The sequence below is a fragment of the Zingiber officinale genome, chromosome 6B, assembly GCF_018446385.1.
Source record: "Zingiber officinale cultivar Zhangliang chromosome 6B, Zo_v1.1, whole genome shotgun sequence".
NCBI classification, from domain to species: domain Eukaryota; kingdom Viridiplantae; phylum Streptophyta; class Magnoliopsida; order Zingiberales; family Zingiberaceae; genus Zingiber; species Zingiber officinale.
The window spans coordinates 136,447,981-136,470,809 of NC_055996.1; the positions used below are offsets into that span (position 1 = coordinate 136,447,981).

Genomic DNA, 22,829 nt, shown 5'->3' on the forward strand with positions numbered 1-22,829 from the left:
AAGACTAATAACCACCTATGATTTATCTCCTCTGTGTTGACCTTATGACGAATTGACGAAGACGCTAGGAGCAAATATATTCGTCTTTTGTCACAATGAAGTAAGACGGTGTATAATGGATCTTTCCCTATACTCTATATGACAAAAATTTCATATATCGAACTGTTTTTTTTTTTTTTTTTTTAATTTAGGGAGATAGATCGCTCATTCATCTGCCAAATAATTTGTAGTCTAATACTTATCTTATCCATATTAATTATCCTATTTAAAAAGTTTATCCTAAATTTTAAATGAGATAGTTAAAAAATCTTTATATTAACTATTTTATCTATTTAATGCAAAGAGAAGAACTAGCCGGCAAATTACTGTAGAGCTAGCTCCGGCAACCACAATGGATCCACTCGTGTCACATTACGAATGTAATTTTGATTTGTTCGGACCAGTTAGTTGAAGATGATACAATCTGCCTTTGTGTGGAACAACACAGAAGAAGGATGCACCCGCAAGGTCTGACCGCTCGCTAAAGTTCTACGGCAGCGAAGGAAGAATGCAACAGGAAACGATGAGATAGTACAATCAAGAGTATCTTTAGATTGTGCACTAAAAGATAAATTGCAATATCTTCAAACCTGTGAATGTCCCGTGCGTGTCGAAGAGACCGATAATTGATGAAATTCTCCCTGCACCATTTATTTAACTTTTTCTCCAATGTTTTCTCTTTGACATTTGCAATTTTGTTCTTCTCCTAGCTTTCCGCAGATGTGCGGTACACATTCAACATAGTTATGTGGTCTCCCTCAGGGCTTGAAAAACTCTTTCTGGCAGCTCTTGCCTATGAAAAGAAAGAAACTGAAATGAACAGTTCATCTTCTAAGAGCTTAAAACTTTTAAGTCGAGAGCTATAAGATCTTTGTTAGACAGTTGACCTAATAGAAACCTCGGACGTGCTAAACAAGTAAAAATATGAAGGTAACTTTGATCCCAATTGACTTTGAATAATATTTTAAAAACAACTAATGAAGTTTATTGTATAGCTCAAGAATGTTCACCTCTTCCAATTTTTCTCGTGGAAAGTAAAATATGGACTCCACTGAGAGCATAGCGACAACTATTAACATTTCTTCCAGGCATTTAAACTCGGCAGCCAAGATAAGTGCCTTCGAATACATAGGATCCAAGGGTAGCTTTGCCATCTGATGTCCGACTGGACTTGAGAGCTTGTAGTCATCAGTCAAAGCCCCAAGTAGGAACAGCTGTTCCAAAGATTTCACTTAGTATATCTAGAAGGTTTTTCCATGAAACAAACCCAATGACATCATCAATACCAAGGGCTTTTAGCTGCAAAACAACATTGGAGAGGTTGCATCTTTTGATCTCAGGAACAGTAGAATCTGCAAGTTTACCAAACTCACTCTCAGGGTACAACTGAAAGCATTTTCCAGGCCCTTCTCGTCCAGCACGACCACTGCAAGAGAAATGGATGGTCATATTACATGTAGTAGTATAATAGAGTATACAATGTTGCATCTGAGATTTCAATTTGCAAATAGATAGAAAAGTCTGAAAATAGGCACCCAATATTGCAAGAACAAAGTTTGTTTTTGTTAATCTTCTAATTGAAGAAAGAACTAATCATTTCTTTAGTAAATGTTTCAAGGAGAACAATTCTACTTATGAAAGTAGGTTAAGGCTGAGAGTACTAAAGTCTAAAGACAGACTTTCTCATATGAAGCTTGAAATCCAGAAATTGCATGCAACTTATGATATAACTTACCTTCTTTGTAGAGCCTGTGCTTTCGAGGTAGGAATGATAATCAATGACTCCATACCAGTCACTGGACTGCAAGAACGAGCATCGACCAACCCAGCATCTATAACATACTTAATACCAGGAATTGTTACAGAAGTTTCTGCAATATTTGTCGCTAGAATAAAACCATAAAGAAACTATGAGAATGATGTCGACTATGAACATACATGATGTGAAACATTAAGGATGTAGTTCATAATATACAGAATCAAGAAAGCAGAAGCTTGGTTCATCACTGGAACGAAGACCCGCCAGTCAGCTCATGTCCTTGTACCTAATATTTACCACCACCGACGGCCCACCGGTCAGCAGGTCCTTCAAATCGAACCTAGGACCTCCTTGTTGCACGAAGATCAGCTTCGGCCCCTTGTTGTTGCCTGCGCAGAATATGTACGACGAAATGCCAATACAAAATGTAATATTCTGAACTATGGGGAATGAATTGAAAAATAAAATAAAATGTCGACGAATCCAACGTCTTTAGCCTACCCGGATTTTAGTCCAGAGGCACCCTTCGTATCCAACGTCTTACCTTTCGCCCAGGCTCCGCACAGTCATACGTCTATAGATCTAACGGATCCTCAAGATCGAACGAATCCTCAGGATCGAACGAATCCCAGGCAGGATCGAACGAATCCAGGTCATCACGTCTTTTCTTTCGCCCTGGCTCCGCACAGTCATACTCATAATCACTCCGGGAATAAAACTGTTCCACATGAAAAATGAGAATTATTTAACCAGTGATTTGGCTTAATTGGTTCCATTGAATCAATCAGACGTCTGATTCTAAGAAAACTACTTATGAGGAGGTAACAGATAGAGAACAGTGCAATAAATAGAGGACATATATGACAGCCAAAAGTTTCCCTGACAATTATTTTGGAACAAATATATACTCTCCAGTTGTTAATATATATAAACAAAGAACTTAGAGAGGAAAATGAACGGTTCTTTAAGATTACTTAAACCACTTTCTTCATCATAATGTGAAATAAAATCAACTATGTTTGCATGGATTTGAATAGTTATAGATTCTGTCTACTTGTTTCTTTAAAAACTTTTCCTGGCATGGTTTTTTGTTCACAAATTAATAATCATGCTCTTTTGTAATACAAATTAGTCATGCTATAACGAAGCTTAAGTGCCTTTACACAAGCATTTTCAGACATAGAGATAGTAATTTTGGAAAAAAAATAAATCAACTTGAAAAATTACTTACCGAATTAATCAACTTGAAATAGGGGGTGAGAGAATTCTTATCGTTAACATTCTCCCACTGAATCATTTCCCACCAATCCTCATCACAAATAATACGTTTCAATTTATTTTGACAGATTTCAGCTCCAAACGGTAGCTTTCTGATTTTATAGCATGATATCACATCTATCCGCACCAAGTAGGGGAATGTTAGTGGCTGCCGTGAGATACAATTCAATTTAGGCAATCGATCCAAAGACAGTAAGCGTAAGCCAATGCTAGAGTTGACGGAACTTTCAACACAACTTATCAATTCTTCCATCTCACCACAATTTGATACTTTCAAGACACTGAGGCTTGGTAGGTGAAGAACCCAGGTGATATTTATCAACTTGTTGCATTTATCAATAGTCAATTCGTGGAGATTAGCAAATATCGTTTGAGGCTCGACTGCTTTCCAAGTGATTTCTTGCAAATAGTGGACATTTTTAAGTGTCATATACCTCAAACATTCAAAGCCTCCTTCATGATCCTTGTTGCTCCGAACAACTGTTAATCCACCATCTGTCCTGACATTTATAATCTCTAATCGTTCTAAGCCCTGCCTTGTGTTGTAACTACTCATGATGTTCTTAAATAGTTGGCTTGGATAAGCCAAGTCTATCATGTTTTGTAGTTTGAGTTTCCATGTAGATAATTGTGATAGAGAACTCAATCGTTTAAGGTTTGTCATTGAGTCTAAGGTAAATCCAATATTTTTCCGACATCCTTGAAATCCCTCTAGCTCATCCAAGTCAGCATAGCTGCTCTCATATAAATCCAACAATTTGAGCAAAGGTAAGTTGGATATTGTTCCCTTGGGTACTTGGGCAAGACTCTTAGTGTTGAATTTTGTTTTAAAAAAATTCAAAGCATTTTTTGGAGTGTTTTTAGTCCCACATTGCTAAGTGGAGAAGCTTGGAAGGGCTTATATAGGAAGTCCTTCCATCCTTGCTTAGCAATGATAAGAGGACCTACACGCATGCGCGGACCAAGCCCAAATCGAGTGGATTTGGGGGGTTCGAGCCGGAAATCCATAAACCGGGCGTCACGTGCGCGATTAACGCGCGCAGGGGGGGTGCAAATCCCCAGCCCGTGGGCCTTGCGCTCACGGGCGGCCCGGTCTGTTTTTGCTGGTTTGGTTCAGGGTTTAGCCAGTTTGGTTTCTGTCCGCGTAGCGTGAGGATGCGAAACAACGCATCCGCGCGGGAGAAGAGGTAGCAGAAGCAAAGTGTGCGTCCCTCCTCTGCACTGCTTCAAGTGTATAAATACACTTCTTCACTTCCTTCTCAATTCACTCCAGAAAGCATAGCATTCCTTCTCCCTTGCTTTCTACTTCTTCTGAGTTCTGAGGCTTGGTTCGCGATCTGAGGTTGAGTCCGAGTGCGGCGCTCGTTTTGGAGTACACCTACGAGCGGTTGTCGGATCTTGGGAGGATTTTGCCGGAGAGCCTCTGCACCGTGGGCGGCAATCAATTCTCTAAAGACAGTCGGCACGTCCGACGCTTCTACCGGAGATACACAATTTCTTAACCCTTACTGTTATTAACGTTTATTGCCTGCTCGTCATTTATTGGTGCAATTATAGATTACTGTATTAGTATAATTAGTTCTATTACAGTTATTACAATTTTAGAGAATTGATTGTAGCATCAATAAACATGATGAACGATAGGGTAACGGGGTCCGATGAGGCTAGCGCCCGACCCGAAAGATTTTTCGGGTAAAACTTCAGACGTTGGCAACAACGAATGAAATTTTGGCTTACTACGCTAGGACTATTCTCCGTTATAGAAACAGACCCTCCTTCACCCAATGAAGAGGAACCTGCCCGTAGTGCTACCTTAGAGAGGTTTAAGCAAAGGGATTATCTCTGTCATGGGAGAATCCTATCTGCCCTCTCAGACGCACTATTTGATGTGTACTGTTCAACCGCTTCAGCTAAAGAGCTGTGGAAATCTTTGGATAAAAAATACAACTCGAAGATTCCGGTTTAGAAAAGTACACTGTGGCAAAATTCCTAAACTTCAAAATGGTTGAAGGCAAATCTGTGATAGAGCAGACACATGAATTCCAAGTCCAAATTCATGGTCTTCTGAAGGAGATATGCCATTACGAAAAATTTCAGGTCTTGTCAATCATCGAAAAATTGCCTCCGAGTTGGGAAGATTTTGGCATGACTCTTAAACATCAAGAGGTAAAATCTCTCAAGATTTGATGATTGCCTTAAATATCGAAGAAGAACATCGGAAGCAACATAAAAATGATGATACAAGAATGCCTATGGATTTTATTCCAAAGGCGAATGTAGTAGTCTCATCTGACAAAAAGAAATTCAAAAATCAGAAAATGAAGAACAAGATGAAACACAACCCAAAGGTTCAAAAGAAAACTGGAACTAAACCTAAGCCTTGTTGGGCATGTGGACAGGTTGGACATTATGCCAAATTCTTCCCTAAGCGAAAGGACAAGAACCAAAGCAATACGTCCAACACCAAGGCACAAGTAAATGTCGTGACTGCTAGTGACGACACCAGCGATAGGTTTGTTACCTTCAAACCTGAACTAAACTTGATCTATCAACCCAATGAATGGTTAGTTGATACAGGTGCTAATATACACTGTTGTGCTGATCGCTCTGCCTTCCTTACTTATCAGGTAATTGAAGGCACTTCCGTGACCATAGGGAACCATTCTGCAGCCAGGGTGTTTGGGATAGGACAAGTTGACCTGAGGTTCACCTCTGGAAAAGTCCTGTCACTGCATGAGGTGCATCATGTTCCAGCGGTCCGTCGTAATTTGATTAGCGGATCAAAGTTAGTTCGTGCTGGTTATGAGTTGAACTTCAAATGTAATAAAGTTGTAATATTACATTTAGGAACCTTTATTGGAAAAGGTTACCTTAATGAAGGTTTATTTAAACTCAATGTAGAAAATGCTACTTTAAATAAAACTTCTAATATTGGTTGTTCATATAACATTGAGTCTTATGATATGTGGCATGACAGATTAGGACATGTCAATTTTAATACCGTAAAAAGGATGATGAATCTTGACATGATCCCTAAGCATGCTATAAATGATAAGAAAAAATGTGAAATTTGTGTGCAATATAAACAACCCCGTAAACCCTTCAAATCAGTTGATAGAAATTCTGATATTTTAGAATTGATTCATACTGACTGTTGTGAGTTTAACGGTGTAATAACGAGAGACCATAAAAGGTATTTCATTACCTTCATTGATGACCACTCTCGTTATTGTTATGTTTATTTGCTAAAAACCAAGGATGAAGCTTTAGATAAATTTATGATTTTTAAATCTGAAGCTGAGAATCAAACCGATAAAACTATTAAGAGGTTAAGGTCTGATAGGGGTGGAGAATTTACCTCGAACCTGTTTCAAAATTTTTGTCAAGATACAGGTATAATCCATGAGGTAACTGCTCCATATAGTCCTCAATCCAACGGTATAGCAGAATGAAAAAATCGAACCCTTGAAGATATGATTAATTCCATGTTAGGCAGTTCTGGGTTACCCAACTTTATGTGGGGGGAGGCTCTATACACTGCATGCCATGTGCTAAATAGAGTCCCAATGAAGTCAAGGGATAAAACCCCATATGAGCTTTGGAAAGGTCAAAAGACAAGTTTGAAATACCTTAAAGTGTGGGGGTGCCTGGCAAAGGTACTAGTACCTGAACACAGAAGGAAAAAACTTGGTCCAAAGACCGTAGATGGTATTTTCTTGGGTTATGCTCAAAATAGTATTGCATATAGGTTCCTGATTATTAAATCAGAAATTCCTGGAATAGATGCAAATACTATTGTAGAACTTCGCGATGCTACATTTTTTGAGGATATATTTCCTATGAAGACGAGAACACCTCAATCTAGTATTTCTACTATAAGTGAGCCTTCTTCCGTAGAGGTCCCATTATCCATAGTGGGTACACCTTCCTCAAGTCACTCTAGACTAGATGAATCTAGTGAGTATACAGAACCGAGAAGGAGCAAGAGGCAACGTGTCTCTACGGATTTAGGCCAGGACTTTATCACCTATAATATAGAAGGTGACCCTGTGACATATAGAGATGCTATGGCTTCTCCTGAAACTAAGCACTGGAAAGAGGCCATTAAAAGTGAAATGGACTCTATTATCTCTAATGCCACTTGGGAGTTGGTAGATTTACCTCCTGGGTGTACCACTATAGGATGTAAATGGGTGTTTAAGAGAAAACTAAAGCCTGATGGGCCAATAGATAAATTCAAAGCCCGCCTAGTTGCTAAGGAATTCAAACAAAAAGAAGGGATTGACTATTTTGATACTTATTCTCCTGTTACTAGAATTACTACAATCCGAGTGTTAATCGCATTAGCATCCATATATCATCTTGAGGTCCATCAAATGGATGTCAAAACGGCATTCCTAAATGGAGATCTAGAAGAAGAGATATATATGGATCAGCCTGAGGGATATGTAGTCTCTGGAAATGAGAATAAAGTCTGTAGGTTAGTCAAATCTCTTTATGGTTTGAAGCAAGCCCCAAAGCAGTGGTACGAAAAATTTGATAGAGCTATGCTATCGTTTGGCTTTGAAGTAAATGACTATGATAAATGTGTGTATGCTAAAATGAAAGGTGATAATTGTATTATCCTATGTTTATATGTAGATGATATTCTACTATTTGGAACTAATCTTTCAATTATTAATGAGACTAAGGCCCTCTTAAGTGGTAAGTTTGATATGAAGGATATGGGTTGTGCTGATATGATTTTAGGGCTGAAGTTGACTCGTTCAACTGATGGAATAACAATTTCTCAGTCACTCTATGTTGAGAGAGTATTAGAGAAATATGGTTATAGCCAAGTTAAATCTGTTGTCACACCATATGACCCTTTAAAAACTCTCCACAAGAATAATAGTGGTGTGGCAGTGTCTCAATTAAGATACTCACAAATAATAGGTAGTCTAATGTATTTAGCTAATTGTTCTAGACCTGATATTTCTTTTGCTATAACGAAATTGAGCAGGTTTACCAGCTGTCCGGACAGAACGCATTGGGATGCATTAGACAGAGTACTCAGATACCTAAAAGGTACTATATCCTTGGGCTTGTGGTATGGGAGATTCCCTGCAGTCCTGGAGGGATATAGTGATGCTAGTTGGATAGCAGACATTGCTGAGTGTAAAGGCGTTACTGGTTATGTCTTTACACTTGGAGGCGGTGCAGTTGCTTGGAGGTCTGTTAAACAGACAATTATATCCCGTTCTACATCTGAGGCAGAATTGTGTGCTTTAGATACCACAGTAACTGAAGCTGATTGGCTTAAGGGTCTTCTTTCAGAAATTCCCTTGATGGTAAAGCCAATACCTTCTATTTCAGTACACTGTGATAATCAAACAACAATAGCTCAGATTAGAAGCTCCAAGTATAACCAGAAACAGAAGAGACATGTACGAATAAGATTGAAGTCTATTCGTGAGCTAGTGTCTCTTGGAGTGGTGTCATTGGACTTCGTAAGTTCAAAAGACAACATTGTTGATCCACTCACAAAAGGACTTGATTCTGAAAAAATCAAGAGATCCAGTAAGGGAATGGGACTGAGGCCTGTCCTGGTTTCATCTATAGCGGCAACCCAACCTATCTGATTGGAGATCCCAAAAAGTAGGTTCAATGTGGTACAAACAAGCTATAAGGGTGAAACGTAAGCATCAAATTAATTGAGATGTAATCTCATAGTCTCTTCCCTGGATAGATGCTTGACTGCTAGTAAGGATGAGCTTAGGAGCTCTTAATGAGTTCAAGGTCTTAATGACAGGATGCTTGCAGTACATCCTTGGAGAACTCACCTATGTAAGTGTAACTGTGAGGCCGCAGTGTGGGGGGTCTAGGCAACTCTCCTTAGCACTTATGAAACAAGATTCGGTGGCATGACCGTAATGCACCAATCCAGAAGGATTCAACCGTCGCCAATGATGAATTGTTACCAATTGATCTTCACATATAAAAGGTTTAAGATCAAGACTCTGTTCTCTTCAAACATATGTGAATAAGATTGGTGTACTTAGGTGAAAATTCAAACCGGAAGGTATTTTCACTGAAAGCTCATTGCAACCAAGCCTCAGAACATATCTTTGTTTTTGACTAAAATGATTTGAATTTGTGGGGGATTGTTGAATTTTGTTTTAAAAGAATTCAAAGCATTTTTTGGAGTGTTTTTTTAAACACAAGGGGATAAAGTGTTATTGATAGAAAATAAGAGGTTAAAAGTATTTTACCTTAAAAAAATACATAACTTTCACTAACCTCGAGCCAACCTACGGGCCTCTTGCTAGAGGTGAAAGAATCGACACGGTTCGGAAGCTTTTTGAATTGATTTGATAAATATTTGATTCGTGTTCGAATTTATTGAATTCGAGCTGAACTCGCGCCAAATTATTTAGTTCTATAATTCGCAAGTCGTTCGGAAGTCTTAATATTTTATTAATATAATATAATTATATATTAAATAAATAAATTTTGTTTCTTTTGAGTATTTATTTTCAGCAATAGTTCGAATAGTTCACAAACATGTTCAAATCTTTCGAGTCGAATTCGAACTAGAGTTCTGATTCGAACCGAATCCGAGCAAAAAAATTTTAACTTTTCGAACCTCAAATCGAACTCAAACTCGAATATAACTCATTTGAGCCGAATTCAAACTTTAAAATTTTCTTCATATTCATCTTGATTCAATTTGTTTACCCCCACTAAGTCCCGCCTTACCCAGCTTATATCTGTAATCTGCGTGGCTGACCATTTAGATCTGTTTTTAAAAAAATTTCAATTCAAATCGTTCATCTCAAAATTGACAGCTAACGAGGACGACTAAATTGATTAATTCGTTAGGAGTGGCCTGAGTCGAGGGAATCGCTGAGAAGGACGTTGGAGGACTTTAAATGGCCGCGAGGCACGCTAAGTATCTGGAGTTCTTCGTAGAGCTAGGTAGTTTAAACCCTTCGCTATTCCTCGAATGATTCTTAGGCGACTTGGCCAATCGAGTTATGTCATCTATGTGGATCAAGTATCTGAATGCAATTCACGAAATTAGTGAAAAATAGTGATGTTGATGATGATGACGATGACGACCAAAAAGAAGAGGAGGAGGTTCCTTCAACTCGAACCTAGGACAGGGTCGGCTCAAGGCATAGGCCACTAAGGTCTATGTCTAGAGCCCCTATTATATTGTGGCCCACAATATATATATATATATATATATATATATATATATATATATAATTATTATTTTATAAATATATTGAATTTGAATAGTAAATATTTTAAATTATGGTTAAAGTAAATTTGAATCAAGATTTATTTTAATTGATAATTTTAATTTTTTTATTAATCAAATTAGATTTAGTCAATAAATTTTTTTACAAGTTAAATTTAGATTGGATTGATAATTTAAATTTTTTTTACTTTAAAGTTAGATTTAGTTGTTAATTAATTTATTTATTTTATTATAATTTATTAGGAATTTTTAGTTTTTTATTAATAAATATTTAATTAATAACATAAATTAAGTTTGATTAATAAATTTAAAATATTTATTAGTTATAGTTATTAGTAAATGATATATTTTTATAAAAATATTTTTAAAAGTCAAAGCATATTTAATATTGCATTATTATTTCTCTATAAATTTTATTTTATTTTTCTTTCTTCTCGTTCATTATCATTTTTCTATTGTTTACAGTATGGCTCATCTACAATTTATGCACTCTTTTTTTTTTAAAATTCATCATCAATGCTTACTCGCTAAATTTTCTGGCTAAATAAATTTGATTGATAATTTTTCAAAATAAAATTGATAAAAGACAGCTCGATGCATAAAACTTCGGCTAATATAGAATCCAAGGAAATGATCTATCATAAGCCGTGTTTATATTTACTACTCAAATATGTTATCTCTAGTTTTATACAACAATAATTTTATTGTTACGTTCCTTCGTCAAAGTTAAAATTGATGGATAAAATTTTTTAAGATAACAATTAAAATGTATATTAATAATATTATAATAATTTATTACTGATTTTAATATTTTTAACATTTATTTGATGAAATTTAATTTTATTTATTTTAAAAAAATATTTATTAGATAAATATATTATTTTTTTAATAAATTATGTTAGAAAGTTTAACCTAAAAGAATTTTTATTTTTTAAATTCTAAAAATAAAGAAGTGTAACCTAATTAGTAACTGTTTTTATTGTGAAAGCAACTTTTTACAATCGTTGAGACGACCTTGACCTAGGACCTCCTTGTTGCACGAAGATCAGCTTCGACGCCGTATGCTCGTGCTCCTTCGTTAACGACGGTGCCTTGTTGCCTGCGCAGACCCTCGTTGTTGCCTGCGCAGAAGATGTACGACGAAATGGCAAGCAGGCGAAGAAATCGGTTATACAAAAGTAGACGAAGGTCCAAAATGGAATTTTCGTTTTTCAATTTGGTCCTCTTCCTTCACCTGCAAACAGAGCATCGTCCAGGCTTCTGAGGCCGTCTGGCCCTTCCAAGTGATTGTTCGACAGATTTACGAGCTTCGCTTTTCCGCGATTGGATGTTCGGAATCGAGTCGCTGATGCGATTGTTATCAAGCCGGAGTTCTAGAAGCTTCGGCAGGCGGGGGAGATTTGGAGATCGGCCTCTGGAAGCCGTTGTCAGCGAGGTAGAGCTTCTTGAGCCAGCGCATGCCCTCGAAGGATCCGTAGAACTTGTTCCTCGACAGGTAGATTGCTCTCAGGCTCTGCAGCTTGCCGACCGCCGGCATCGGGCCGTCGAAGCTGTTCCGCATGAAGATGAGGGTGCGGAGCGCCGGCAGGCCGCCGAGAAGGGGGAGCTGGGAGAGGGATCCGTATAGGGTCATGTCCTCGAGGCGGAGGGAGGTCCGAGACGTCTCCGCCGTCGCCGCAGAGGACGCCGGCCCAGTTGGTGAGGTGGTCGCGGCAGGGGGCGGTGCTGGCGGCGTCCCAGGTTTTGTGGGGCCCCGTGGCGTCCGGGATGGTGTCCTTGAATTGGAGGAGGACGTCGGCCTCCGCCGATACCGCTGAGGCGGGGGAGGCTGAGGATGCGAGGAAGAGCAGCAGCCCCAGTAGAAGGGAGTAGGAGAAGCGTCGGCGGCATGCTTGCGTTGGAATTGACGGTTGTGGGAGGAGAAGGCACCGAGCCCGTCGGCTTCCTTCTCGTATCGTCCTTCTCGCTAGCTGTGTCTTCCGCTCGACTTCCTGCGCTCCTAAGCTCCTGCACACTCAGACACAGGGATCAAACACAAAGCAAGACCTAACCAACTTGGTTGATCACATCAAAACTACCACGGGGTCCAACAGACACTACTCCCAGCGAGTCACCTCGCTGCCTTCGTCTCCCGCCGGTGCACTCCACACGACGTCGACAACCTACTCCTCTTCTCCCTCTCTCACACTCTCTTGCGAGACGTCGCTGCCTCCCTCGTAGTGAAGTCGCCGCCATCGCCGGCCAGTCGATGCCTCCCTTCTTCCCCCGCCTCTGACCTCGATCATCTCCCCTCTTGTCAACCTCCTCCCTCGTGGTCTGGATGTCGTCTCAGACGTCACTGCCTCATGGCCCTTCTCGCCACCTTCAACTCCACCTTGTCGCCGCTGCCTATGAGAGTGCCACCCCCTTTCCTTCCTCCTCATGTCACTCTTACTGCCGACGCTAGCAGGCCTCTCAGCCTCACTACGGGTCGAGCCGCTGCCATACACGAGGTCTCCCTCTCCCTTGGCGCGCCAGCATTCACAGTCGCTTTACGTGGTCGCCGCCTTCCGGGTCGTCAGTAGCCAAGCGCTGCCTTCTCCTCCCTCGCACAGCCTCAACAACGATGACCCACCGCCTCTCTTGTAGCCTCATCGTAGGCCACCTTTGGTCATCCGCATTGTATACGCCATCAGGCCCCCGAGCCCTCGCTGTCATGGCACTCCGATCGGACCGCCGCTGTGTTCCGACCATCGAGCTATTGTTGTATTCCGGCCTTCGAGCCACGGTTGTATTTCAAATTGTGCTTTGTGTCTAGCCTTTTTATTGCTGTTATTTCCCGACTTGTGTGCCGAGATCCTATTTCAGCCTACGCGCTGATGTCCTATCCCGATCTATGTGCCAGTGTCCTATCTCGACCTGCGTGTCGCTATCGTATTCGGGCCTGCATGCCGATATTATATCCTGGCCTACGTGCCGAGATCACATCCGATTTTGTTGCATCGTATCCGACTCCGCGTCGTCAGATCCAGCTCTTCATCCGGCTCAGAGTCATCTACTCTTCCGGATTACGACAACTCAAGCAACGTCCCGACCAACTCACCGATCCACCTGAGGGCGCCTTCCTGGGCCAGGGTATGTTCTCCGTACTCATTCTACATTCGTTTCATTATTATACGTCTTAGTCTGTTACTTAAATACTCGTTGAATCTACCTCGAGTATTGGGGTAATAGGGACCGGGGCGACCTGGTCACTGGCTGCAGGTAGCGTTGATCAGAGGACTTTTGACGATTTGGTCAACATAGAAGTCATCTCAGCATACTCCCCTTCCGGGACGTCGCAATTCGGTTAATATTCCATCCATCTCACCCGACGATCCATCTAACTCAGATTCTGGACAGAATCATATACCTAGAAGGTTTTTTCATGAAATCAAACCCAATGACATCATCAATACCAAGGGCTTTTAGCTGCAAAACAACATTGGAGAGGTTGCATCTTTTGATCTCAGGAACAGTAGAATCTGCAAGTTTACCAAACTCACTCTCAGGGTACAACTGAAAGCATTTTCTAGGCCCTTCTCGTCCAGCACGACCACTGCAAGAGAAATGGATGGCCATATTACATGTACTAGTATAATAGAGTATACAATGTTGCATCTGAGAATTCAATTTGCAAATAGATAGAAAGTCTGAAAATAGGCACCCAATATTGCAAGAACAAAGTTTGTTTTTGTTAATCTTCTAATTGAAGAAAGAACTAATCATTTCTTTAGTAAAGACATTCAGAAATTTTTTAGTATGTTTCAAGGAGAACAATTCTACTTATGAAAGTAGGTTAAGGCTGAGAGTAAGTCTAAAGACAGACTTTCTCATATGAAGCTTGAAATCCAGCAATTGCATGCAACTTATGATATAACTTACCTTCTTTGTAGAGCCTGTGCTTTCGAGGTAGGAATGATAATCAATGACTCCATACCAGTCACTGGACTGTAAGAATGAGCATTGACCAACCCAACATCTATAACATACTTAATACAAGGAATTGTTACAGAGGTTTCTGCAATATTTGTCGCTAGAATATCCAATTTAAACCATAAAGAAACTATGAGAATGATGTCGACTATGAACATACATGATGTGAAACATTAAGGATGTAGTTCATAATATACAGAATCAAGAAAGCAGAAGCTTGGTTCATCACTGGAACGAAGACCCACCAGTCAGCTCATGTCCTTGTACCTAATATTTACCACCACCGACGGCCCACCGGTCAGCAGGTCCTTCAAATCGAACCTAGGACCTCCTTGTTGCACGAAGATCAGCTTCGGCCCCTTGTTGTTGCCTGCGCAGAATATGTACGACGAAATGCCAATACAAAACGTAATATTCTGAACTATGGGGAATGAAATGAAAAAAATAAATAAATATATCGACGAATCCAACGTCTTTAGCCTACCTGGATTTTTAGTCCAGAGGCACCCTTCATATCCAACGTCTTACCTTTCGCCCAGGCTCCGCACAGTCATACGTCTATAGATCTAACGGATCCCAAGCAAGATCTAACAGATCCTCAGGATCGAACGAATCCTCACGATCGAACGAATCCCAGGCAGGATCGAACGAATCCAAGTCATAACGTCTTTTCTTTCGCCCTGGCTCCACACAGTCATACTCATAATCACTCCGGGAATAAAACTGTTCCACATGAAACATGAGAATTATTTCACCAGTGATTTGGCTTAATTGGTTCCATTGAATCAATCAGATGTCTGATTCTAAGAAAACTACTTATGAGGAGGTACCAGATAGAGAGCAGTGTAATAAATAGAGAACATATATGGCAGCCAAAAGTTTCCCTGACAATTTAATATTTTGGAACAAATATATACTCTCCAGTTGCTAATATATATAAACAAAGAACTTAGAGAGGAAAATGAACTGTTCTTTAAGATTACTTAAACCACTTTCTTCATCATAATGTGAAATAAAATCAACTATGTTTGCATGGATTTGAATAGTTATAGATTCCGTCTTCTTGTTTCTTTAAAAACTTTTCCTGGCATGGCTTTTTGTTCACAAATTAATAACCATGCTCTTTTGTAATACAAATTAGTCATGAAGCTTAAGTACCTTTACACAGGCATTTTCAGACATAGAGATAGTAATTTTGGAAAAAAAAATAAATCAACTTGAAAAATTACTTACCGAATTAATCAACTTGAAATAGGGGGTGAGAGAATTCTTATCGTTAACATTCTCCCACTGGATCATTTCCCACCAATCCTCATCACAAATAATACGTTTCAATTTATGCTGACAGATTTCAGCTCCAAACGGTAGCTTTCTGATTTTATAGCATGAGATCACATCTATCCGCACCAAGTAGGGGAATGTTAGTGGCTGCCGTGAGATACAATTCAATTTAGGCAATCCATCCAAAGACAGTAAGCGTAAGCCAATGCTAGAGTTGACGGAACTTTCAACACAACTTATCAATTCTTTCATCTCATCACAATTTGATACTTTCAAGACACTGAGGTTTGGTAGGTGAAGAACCCAAGTGATATTTATCAACTTGTTGCATTTATCAATAGTCAATTCGTGGAGATTAGGAAATATCGTTTGAGGCTCAACTGCTTTCCAAGTGATTTCTCGCAAATAGTGGACATTTTTAAGTGTCATATACCTCAAACATTTAAGGCCTTCTTTATGATCCTTGCTCCGAGCAACTGTTAATTCACCACCTGTCCTGACATTTACGATCTCTAGTCGTTCTAGGTCGCGCCTTGTGTTATGGCTACTCATGATGTTCTCAAATAGTTGGCTTGGATAAGCCAAGTCTCTCAAGTTTTGTAGTTGGAGTTTCCATGTAGATAATTGTGATAGAAAACCCAATCGTTCAAGATTTGTCATTGAGTGCAGGGTAATTCCAATATTTTTCCGACATCCTGGAAAACCCTTTAGCTCATCCAAATCAGCATACTTGCTCTGGTATAAATTCAACAATTTTAGTAAACGTAAGTTGGATATTGTTCCCTTGGGTACCTGGACAAGACTCTTAGTTTTTTCTAGAAGCAAATACTTGAGTTTAACAAGGCCACTCAACTCTACTGGCAATGCTTCAACTCGGGTGAAACTCAAGTTTAGATATTGGAGTTCAGATAACATGTTGATATCGCTTGGAAGCTTTCTGATATTTGTACCTGAGAGATCCAAGAATGTCAAAGCAGGCAAAGACGAGAAAAATGACTTAGGAATTAAGTTTAGCAATTTATTCTGTTGGAGCATAAGCACTGAAAGTTCTGGAAAAGTTGCAGTCTGCTCTGGCAAATAATCTAATAGGTTATGCATGAATGATGCTCGTTCTACCACTTGACATTCCTCATTCTTTAGTTCCAACTGTCTCAATCCAGCCCGTGCTATAACAATCCATCTATGTTGATTGGATCCCTAATTCGAGGCCGTCCATAAAGCCATGTCCCGGATCACATCATGCATCTTGATCTTTGTCGTGTGTATCTCTCCATCAATAAGCTCTAACAAGCATGCAGATGCCAAAGTCTCGATATGGAAATGCCCTCGATCGAATGCTTCGTTGATCGAGTCAAACTCATCAATCAGACCAAGGCCTATCCAACACTGAATTAGTTCAACTTTATGAATTTCAAAATCTTCGGGCCACAAAGAGCAGCACAACAGGCGAGCTCTCATATTGTCATCTTCCAGATTATCATAACTAAGTTTAAAGGCGGCTAACATAGGATCTCGTTCTTTCATACCCGTGACTTTCGGCATATGTGATTTCTTCAGTTGCCTGAGAACTTCATTCCAAGCTTCTATTGACCTCTTTGCGGACATGACTTTGCCGACGGTGATGAGAGCAAGGGGCACACCGGCACACTCTTCAGCAATTTGTTTTGCTAGTCCAGTAATTCTTGGCTCTATGTTGATTACATGTTCACCTGCATTTTTAAGAAAGAGCTCCCATGCTTGATCATATGGCAATCCTTCCACTTTTTTTATCACGTCAGCACTCATTTCAGTGCATACTTGCTCGCTGCGCGTCGTGAAAATTACCACCTTGCGCTTCTGCTCTTTGCCATGCTCAGCAGGTACTTGTTCCATCCCCAACTTAACAAGATCATAGGATTCCCAAATGTCATCAAGAAACAACAAGCAACTTTTTTGTTTTAAGAAGTTGTAGAGCTTAGAAACACGATCGTCTTCACTCTCATCATCTTCAAATTTCAGTCTTACCTTCTTAGCCAGGTCCATCTGAAGTTTTTGTAATTTGCATCCTTGGGAGGCCACGATCCAGACGACATGCTCAAACTTGAGCTTGGAGATGTCTTCATGGTTGTGGATGTGCTTCAAAAGCGTAGTCTTTCCTATCCCCCCCATGCCGTAGATGCCAATAACACTGTTATTTTCATCCCTAATCTGGTTCACAATCTGGATCAGATTCGATCGCATCCCGACGACATTATTTGAAATGGGAAGCTCCACGGCAGCCGGCGGAGGCAGCTTCGCGGCAACCTTCGAAACATCCACTCCGCTAATCAACTCACTCACCTCCTCCATCCTCTCGCTGACTCTCTGGTTGATGGAGACGCAATTCCACGACCAGCCTCCGAGGCACCGCATCGCTCCGTAGTCCCGTTGGATGGCGGCGACCTCCGATACAAACGCCTCGGCCTTGCGCTTCAACAGTCGAGTTTCATTGGTGGTGGTTTGCCCGTTGCGCTCAGCCTCAGCGATTTCCTGATTGACGTCTTCCAGTTTGGCCGTCAATCGCTCCGCGGCTCTGCCCAAGTAATTGACGCTAGATTGAGGGCTGGCGAGGTAGAACGAAGCTGCATTGCATATCTTGTTGAGGATTTGCCCCAAGACCGTGGAGAGAGTCATGGCGATCGAGGCGAAACAGCAAAGGCTTGGATCGCAATCAGTGGAGAAGGAATTGGGAAGAAGGAAATTACTGAAACTTCAGCAATCGAGAAGCGAATTGAGAAGGAAAGGGGATCAGGTAGTGGAGTTCAAGTCAACAGACAGCTAGCTGTGCCAGCAATTATTGGAGCCGACATGCTGAGCTGGATCAGGTAGTGAACTTGAAGTCAACAGATAGCTAGCTGTGCCAACAATTATTAGAGCCGACATGCTGAGCTGTGGTGTGTTAATCTATATTTGATCCGATCCAATCCAAAATCACTCATTTATAAAAATATGCCATCTTCACTCGAAATATATTTTATTTTAATCTGAATTTAATTAAAATTTGAACCGAACCTAAATCAAAAATATTTATAAACGGGGCGTAAATGGTAATCCGATCCGTTTATTAATCGTGTCAATTAGGACGTGTTTGGTTCAGGGTTATCATGGATAACCTTGATTATCTATGTACGGTTATCCATGATAACCATGTTTGGTTCAAGTTTTTTTTGGATTCCAAAGTTTTTCTCAATTCCTACACGTCATCAAACGTCATCAATTTGGGCATCTTACCAGGAATCAGAAAACCTCCATCTACCTTGGTTTTTCTCGATTCCTGAGGTTAAGCAAAAAACTATTCCACAATTATCCTCTAAACAAAGTATGATTGGAGCGAGGCGAGAAGCGGTCGTCAAGCTGGGCGATGCCGGATCAACAGCGAGGCAGTGTCGAGGAGCAGGAGCGGGAGCAGGCGGTAGGAGCAGGAGCAGGCGGCGAGAGAGGGTGGCGTGAGCAAGAACGGGAACGGAAGCAGGCGATGGGAGCGAGAGCAGCCGGCGCGAGCAGGCATGACGACCGGAGGTGGCAGCACGGGGCGGGGGTGGGGGGTGGCAGCAGGCGGCTAGAGCTGTAGCGGGCGGTGGGAGCGAGAGCAACGGCGTGAGCTGGAGCAGGCGGTGCAAGCAAATCTAAAGGAAGAGGGAGAGGCGGCGCGAGCAAATCTAGAGGAAGAGGGAGAGGCGACGCGAGCAAATCTGGAGGAAGAGGTAGAGGCAGCGCGAGCAAATTTGGAGAAAGAGGGAGATGTAGAGATTTTTTTTTCCAACTTGGTTATTTAATTAAAATCTTATTAAATTAAGATAAATTAAATAGATTTAATTAAAATCTAATCAAATTATATAAAAAATTTTAAAATAATAATAATAAATTAAAATTTTATCCAATTTTATTTATTTATATATATCACTATCAATAATAATATTTTAAAAAACGTAAAAAAAATTAAAATGAAAAAATAAAAAAATAATAAAACAATAATAATAATAATAATAATATTATTATTATTATTATTATTATTATATTTATTATTATATTTATTATTATTATTATTATTATTATTTATAGTTAGTTTTGTAACTAAGGTAATATAGTAAAATATTAAACTAGGTTATTTATTAAAACCTTCAAACAAATAAGTTTTAGTTGTATTACTTAGATTGAACCAAACAACATTTTGTTATGTTTTATTTCTCATAACCTTGGTTATGTGATTACCTGGTAATCACATAATCAAGGTTATACATGATAACTTGAACCAAACGCACACTTAGATTCATCTAAATCCAACCCAAATCTAATAAAACATAACCCTAACTTAATTTTTAAGGGGTCATTTGGTTTAGGGGAATAGGATTGAAGAATGGGAATGAGAATCATTGATTGTCATTTTTAATGTTTGGAATATAGGAATAAGAATATAAATAAGGGAATGAATCCTTGAAATTGGGTAATAACTCAGGGGGTGTTTGGTTTAGGGGAATATGAGTAGGGAATGAGAATAGGAATCATTGATTGTCATTGTTAATATTTGGATTATAGGAATAGGAATACAAATAAGAAAATGAATCCTTGAAATTGGATAATAACTCATTCTCATATACCTCCCTTTCAATGAGTCATTATCCTATTTTCATCAATCAAATATTTTCTTATTCCAAAAATACCCTTAACCTAAAACTAAAATTTTCCCCCTTAATATCAAATTTCAAAATATATTTATTTATTTTTTCTTTCATATCACTTCTCTCTCCTTGTTCTCTCTCATCATATTTTCTCTCTCATCATTTTATCACACACTTTCTCTCTCTTTAATCTCTCCTATCACACTCTTTTTTTTTCTCATTATACGTTCTCTCTCCTCAATCTCTTCCATCGCACTATCTTCTTTCTTTTTTTCTCATCATATTTTCTCTCTCCTCAATCTCTCCCATCACATTCTCTTTTCTCTTTTTTTCCTCATCACACTTTCGCTCTCATCACACTTTCTCTCTCCTCAATCTCTCTTGTCACACTCCCTTTTTTTTTTCCTCGACACACTTTCTCTCTCATCATAATTTCTCTCTCCTAAATCTCTCCCATCACACTCACTGTTCCTTTTTTTTTTCATCACACTCTCTCTCCTCATTTTTTCTCATTATATTTTCTCTCTCTTCATCCTTTTCCATCATATTTTCTCTCTCATGTTCTCTCATCATGCTCTCTCCTATCACATTCTCTTTTCTCATTTTCTTTCATCACACTTTCTCTCTCTTTATTCTTTCTCATCACACTTTCTCTCTCATCATTCTCTTTCATCATATTTTTCTCTCAAATCTAATTTTTTCTCTTATTTTCCTTTAAGGGCAAAAAAGAAAATTTTAATTTATTCCGATAGAAAATATGCAACTAACCAAACATTGATTTTAAGAGTGATATCCATACTTATTCCCATTCCACAATATAATGATTCTCATTCCGATTCCTATTCATAGGAAAGAACCAAACGGCCCCTCATTCTCATGTACCTCCCCTTCAATGAGTCATTATCCTATTTTTATCAATCAAAATATTCCCTTATTCCAAAAATACCCTTGACCTAAAATTAACATTTTCTCCCTTAATATCAAATATCACAATATATTTATTTATTTTTTTCTTTCATATCACTTCTCTCTCCTTGTTCTCTCTCATCATATTTTCTCTATAATCATATTTTCTTTCTTATCATTTTATCACACATTTTCTCTCTCCTATCACACTCTCTTTCCTCTTTTTTTCTCATTACATTTTCTCTCTCCTCAATCTCTTCCATCGCACTCTCTTCCTTCTTTTTTTCTTATCATACTTTCTCTCTCCTCAATCTCTTCCATCGCACTCTTTTCCTTCTTTTTTTCTTATAATACTTTCTCTCTCCTCAATCTCTCCCATCACACTCTCTTTTCTTTTTTTTTCTCATCACACTTTCGCTCTCATCACACTTTCTCTTTCCTCAATTTCTCTTGTCACACTTCCTTCTTTTTTTTCCTCAACACATTTTCTCTCTCCTCAATCTCTCCCACCACACTCATTGTTCTCTTTTTTTCTCATCATACTTTCTCTCTTATCATACTTTCTCTCACCATACTTTCTCTTCCTCAATCTCTCTCATTACACTATCTATCTTTATTTTTTCTCATTACATTTTCTCTCTCTTTATCCTCTCCCATCATACTTTCTTTCACATCATATTTTCTTTCTCATCATGCTCTCTCCTATCACACTCTCTTTTCTCATTTTCTCTCATCACACTTTCTCTTTCTTCATTCATTCTCATCACACTTTCTCTCTCATCATTCTCTTTCATCATATTTTTCTCTCACATTCATCTTTCTCTCACATCTATTTTTTTCTTTTATTTTCCTTTAAGGGTAAAAAAGGAAATTTTGATTTATTCCGATAGAAAATACGTAACTAACCAAAAATTACTTTTAAGAATGATATCCATACTCATACCCATTCTCATTCCATAATACAATGATTCCCATTCCGATTCCTATTCTTAAGAAAGAATCAAACACCCCCTAAATATTTACCATCCCTATTATTATGAGCTCGCCCTCGTTTAGGCTAGTAATCCGCACGGATTAATCCGTTTAAATATGTTTTTTTAATATTGATTGATAAAATTTTAATTTAAATTATTTAAATGGTATACTAAATTGTTTAGTGGACAGATCAATTCTAAAATTGACGACATTACAAGAACTACTCATGCAAATTTTTTATTATTATTATTATTCGACAGAGGTTGCGAGACTTGGTCGGCGACGCCGTGCTGCGGCCGCGGCAGGAGGAACACCACCGCCACAATTCCGGAGAGGACTAAGAAGGTCACGGCTGCAACGAGAAAGCGCTGGCGGTTGGGCATAGCCGGAGACGGAGTCGATAGAAACAGCGCAGACGAGGAGGCGCAAGGGGTCTGAAGAGGCTCGCCGCACAGAGCCTTGTTGCCTGCGCAGAAGATGTACGACGAAATGCCAAGCAGGCGAAGAAATCGGTTATACTAAGCATAATATTCTATTAGATGAAAAAAAAAAAAAAAGTAGAGGAAGGTCTAAAATGGAATTTTATTTTTTTCAATGTGTTCCTCTTCCTTCACCTGCAAACAGAGCCGCGTCCAGGCTTTTGAGGCCGGCCAGAATCGGCCCTTCCAAGTGATTGTGCGACAGATTTACGAGCTTCGCACTCCGCGATTGGATGTTCGGAATCGAGCTGCTGAAGCGATTGTTATCGAGCCGG

General features: G+C 39.3%; 1 protein-coding gene and 1 pseudogene across 3 annotated transcripts; both read right to left on the bottom strand.

The window, feature by feature from the left end:
- Positions 1-362: 362 nt before the first annotated feature.
- LOC121991616 lies at positions 363-3,095 on the bottom strand (annotated as a pseudogene).
- Positions 3,096-14,292: 11,197 nt separating this feature from the next.
- LOC121989773 (disease resistance protein SUMM2-like) lies at positions 14,293-18,350 on the bottom strand. Of its 3 annotated transcripts, none has more exons than XM_042544009.1 (3): positions 15,510-18,350; positions 14,805-14,999; positions 14,293-14,646 (listed from the first exon to the last, which is right to left on the bottom strand). In XM_042544009.1, the coding sequence occupies exon 1, from the start codon at positions 18,207-18,209 to the stop codon at positions 16,755-16,757; it is 1,455 nt and encodes a 484-aa protein (XP_042399943.1). In that variant the 5' UTR covers positions 18,210-18,350; the 3' UTR covers positions 14,293-14,646; positions 14,805-14,999; positions 15,510-16,754. The 3 variants fall into 3 exon arrangements, with proteins under 3 accessions (XP_042399943.1, XP_042399942.1, XP_042399941.1); XM_042544008.1 differs by having other exon boundaries at positions 14,761-14,999; XM_042544007.1 differs by having other exon boundaries at positions 14,293-14,999.
- Between the last annotated feature and the right edge of the window lie 4,479 nt (positions 18,351-22,829).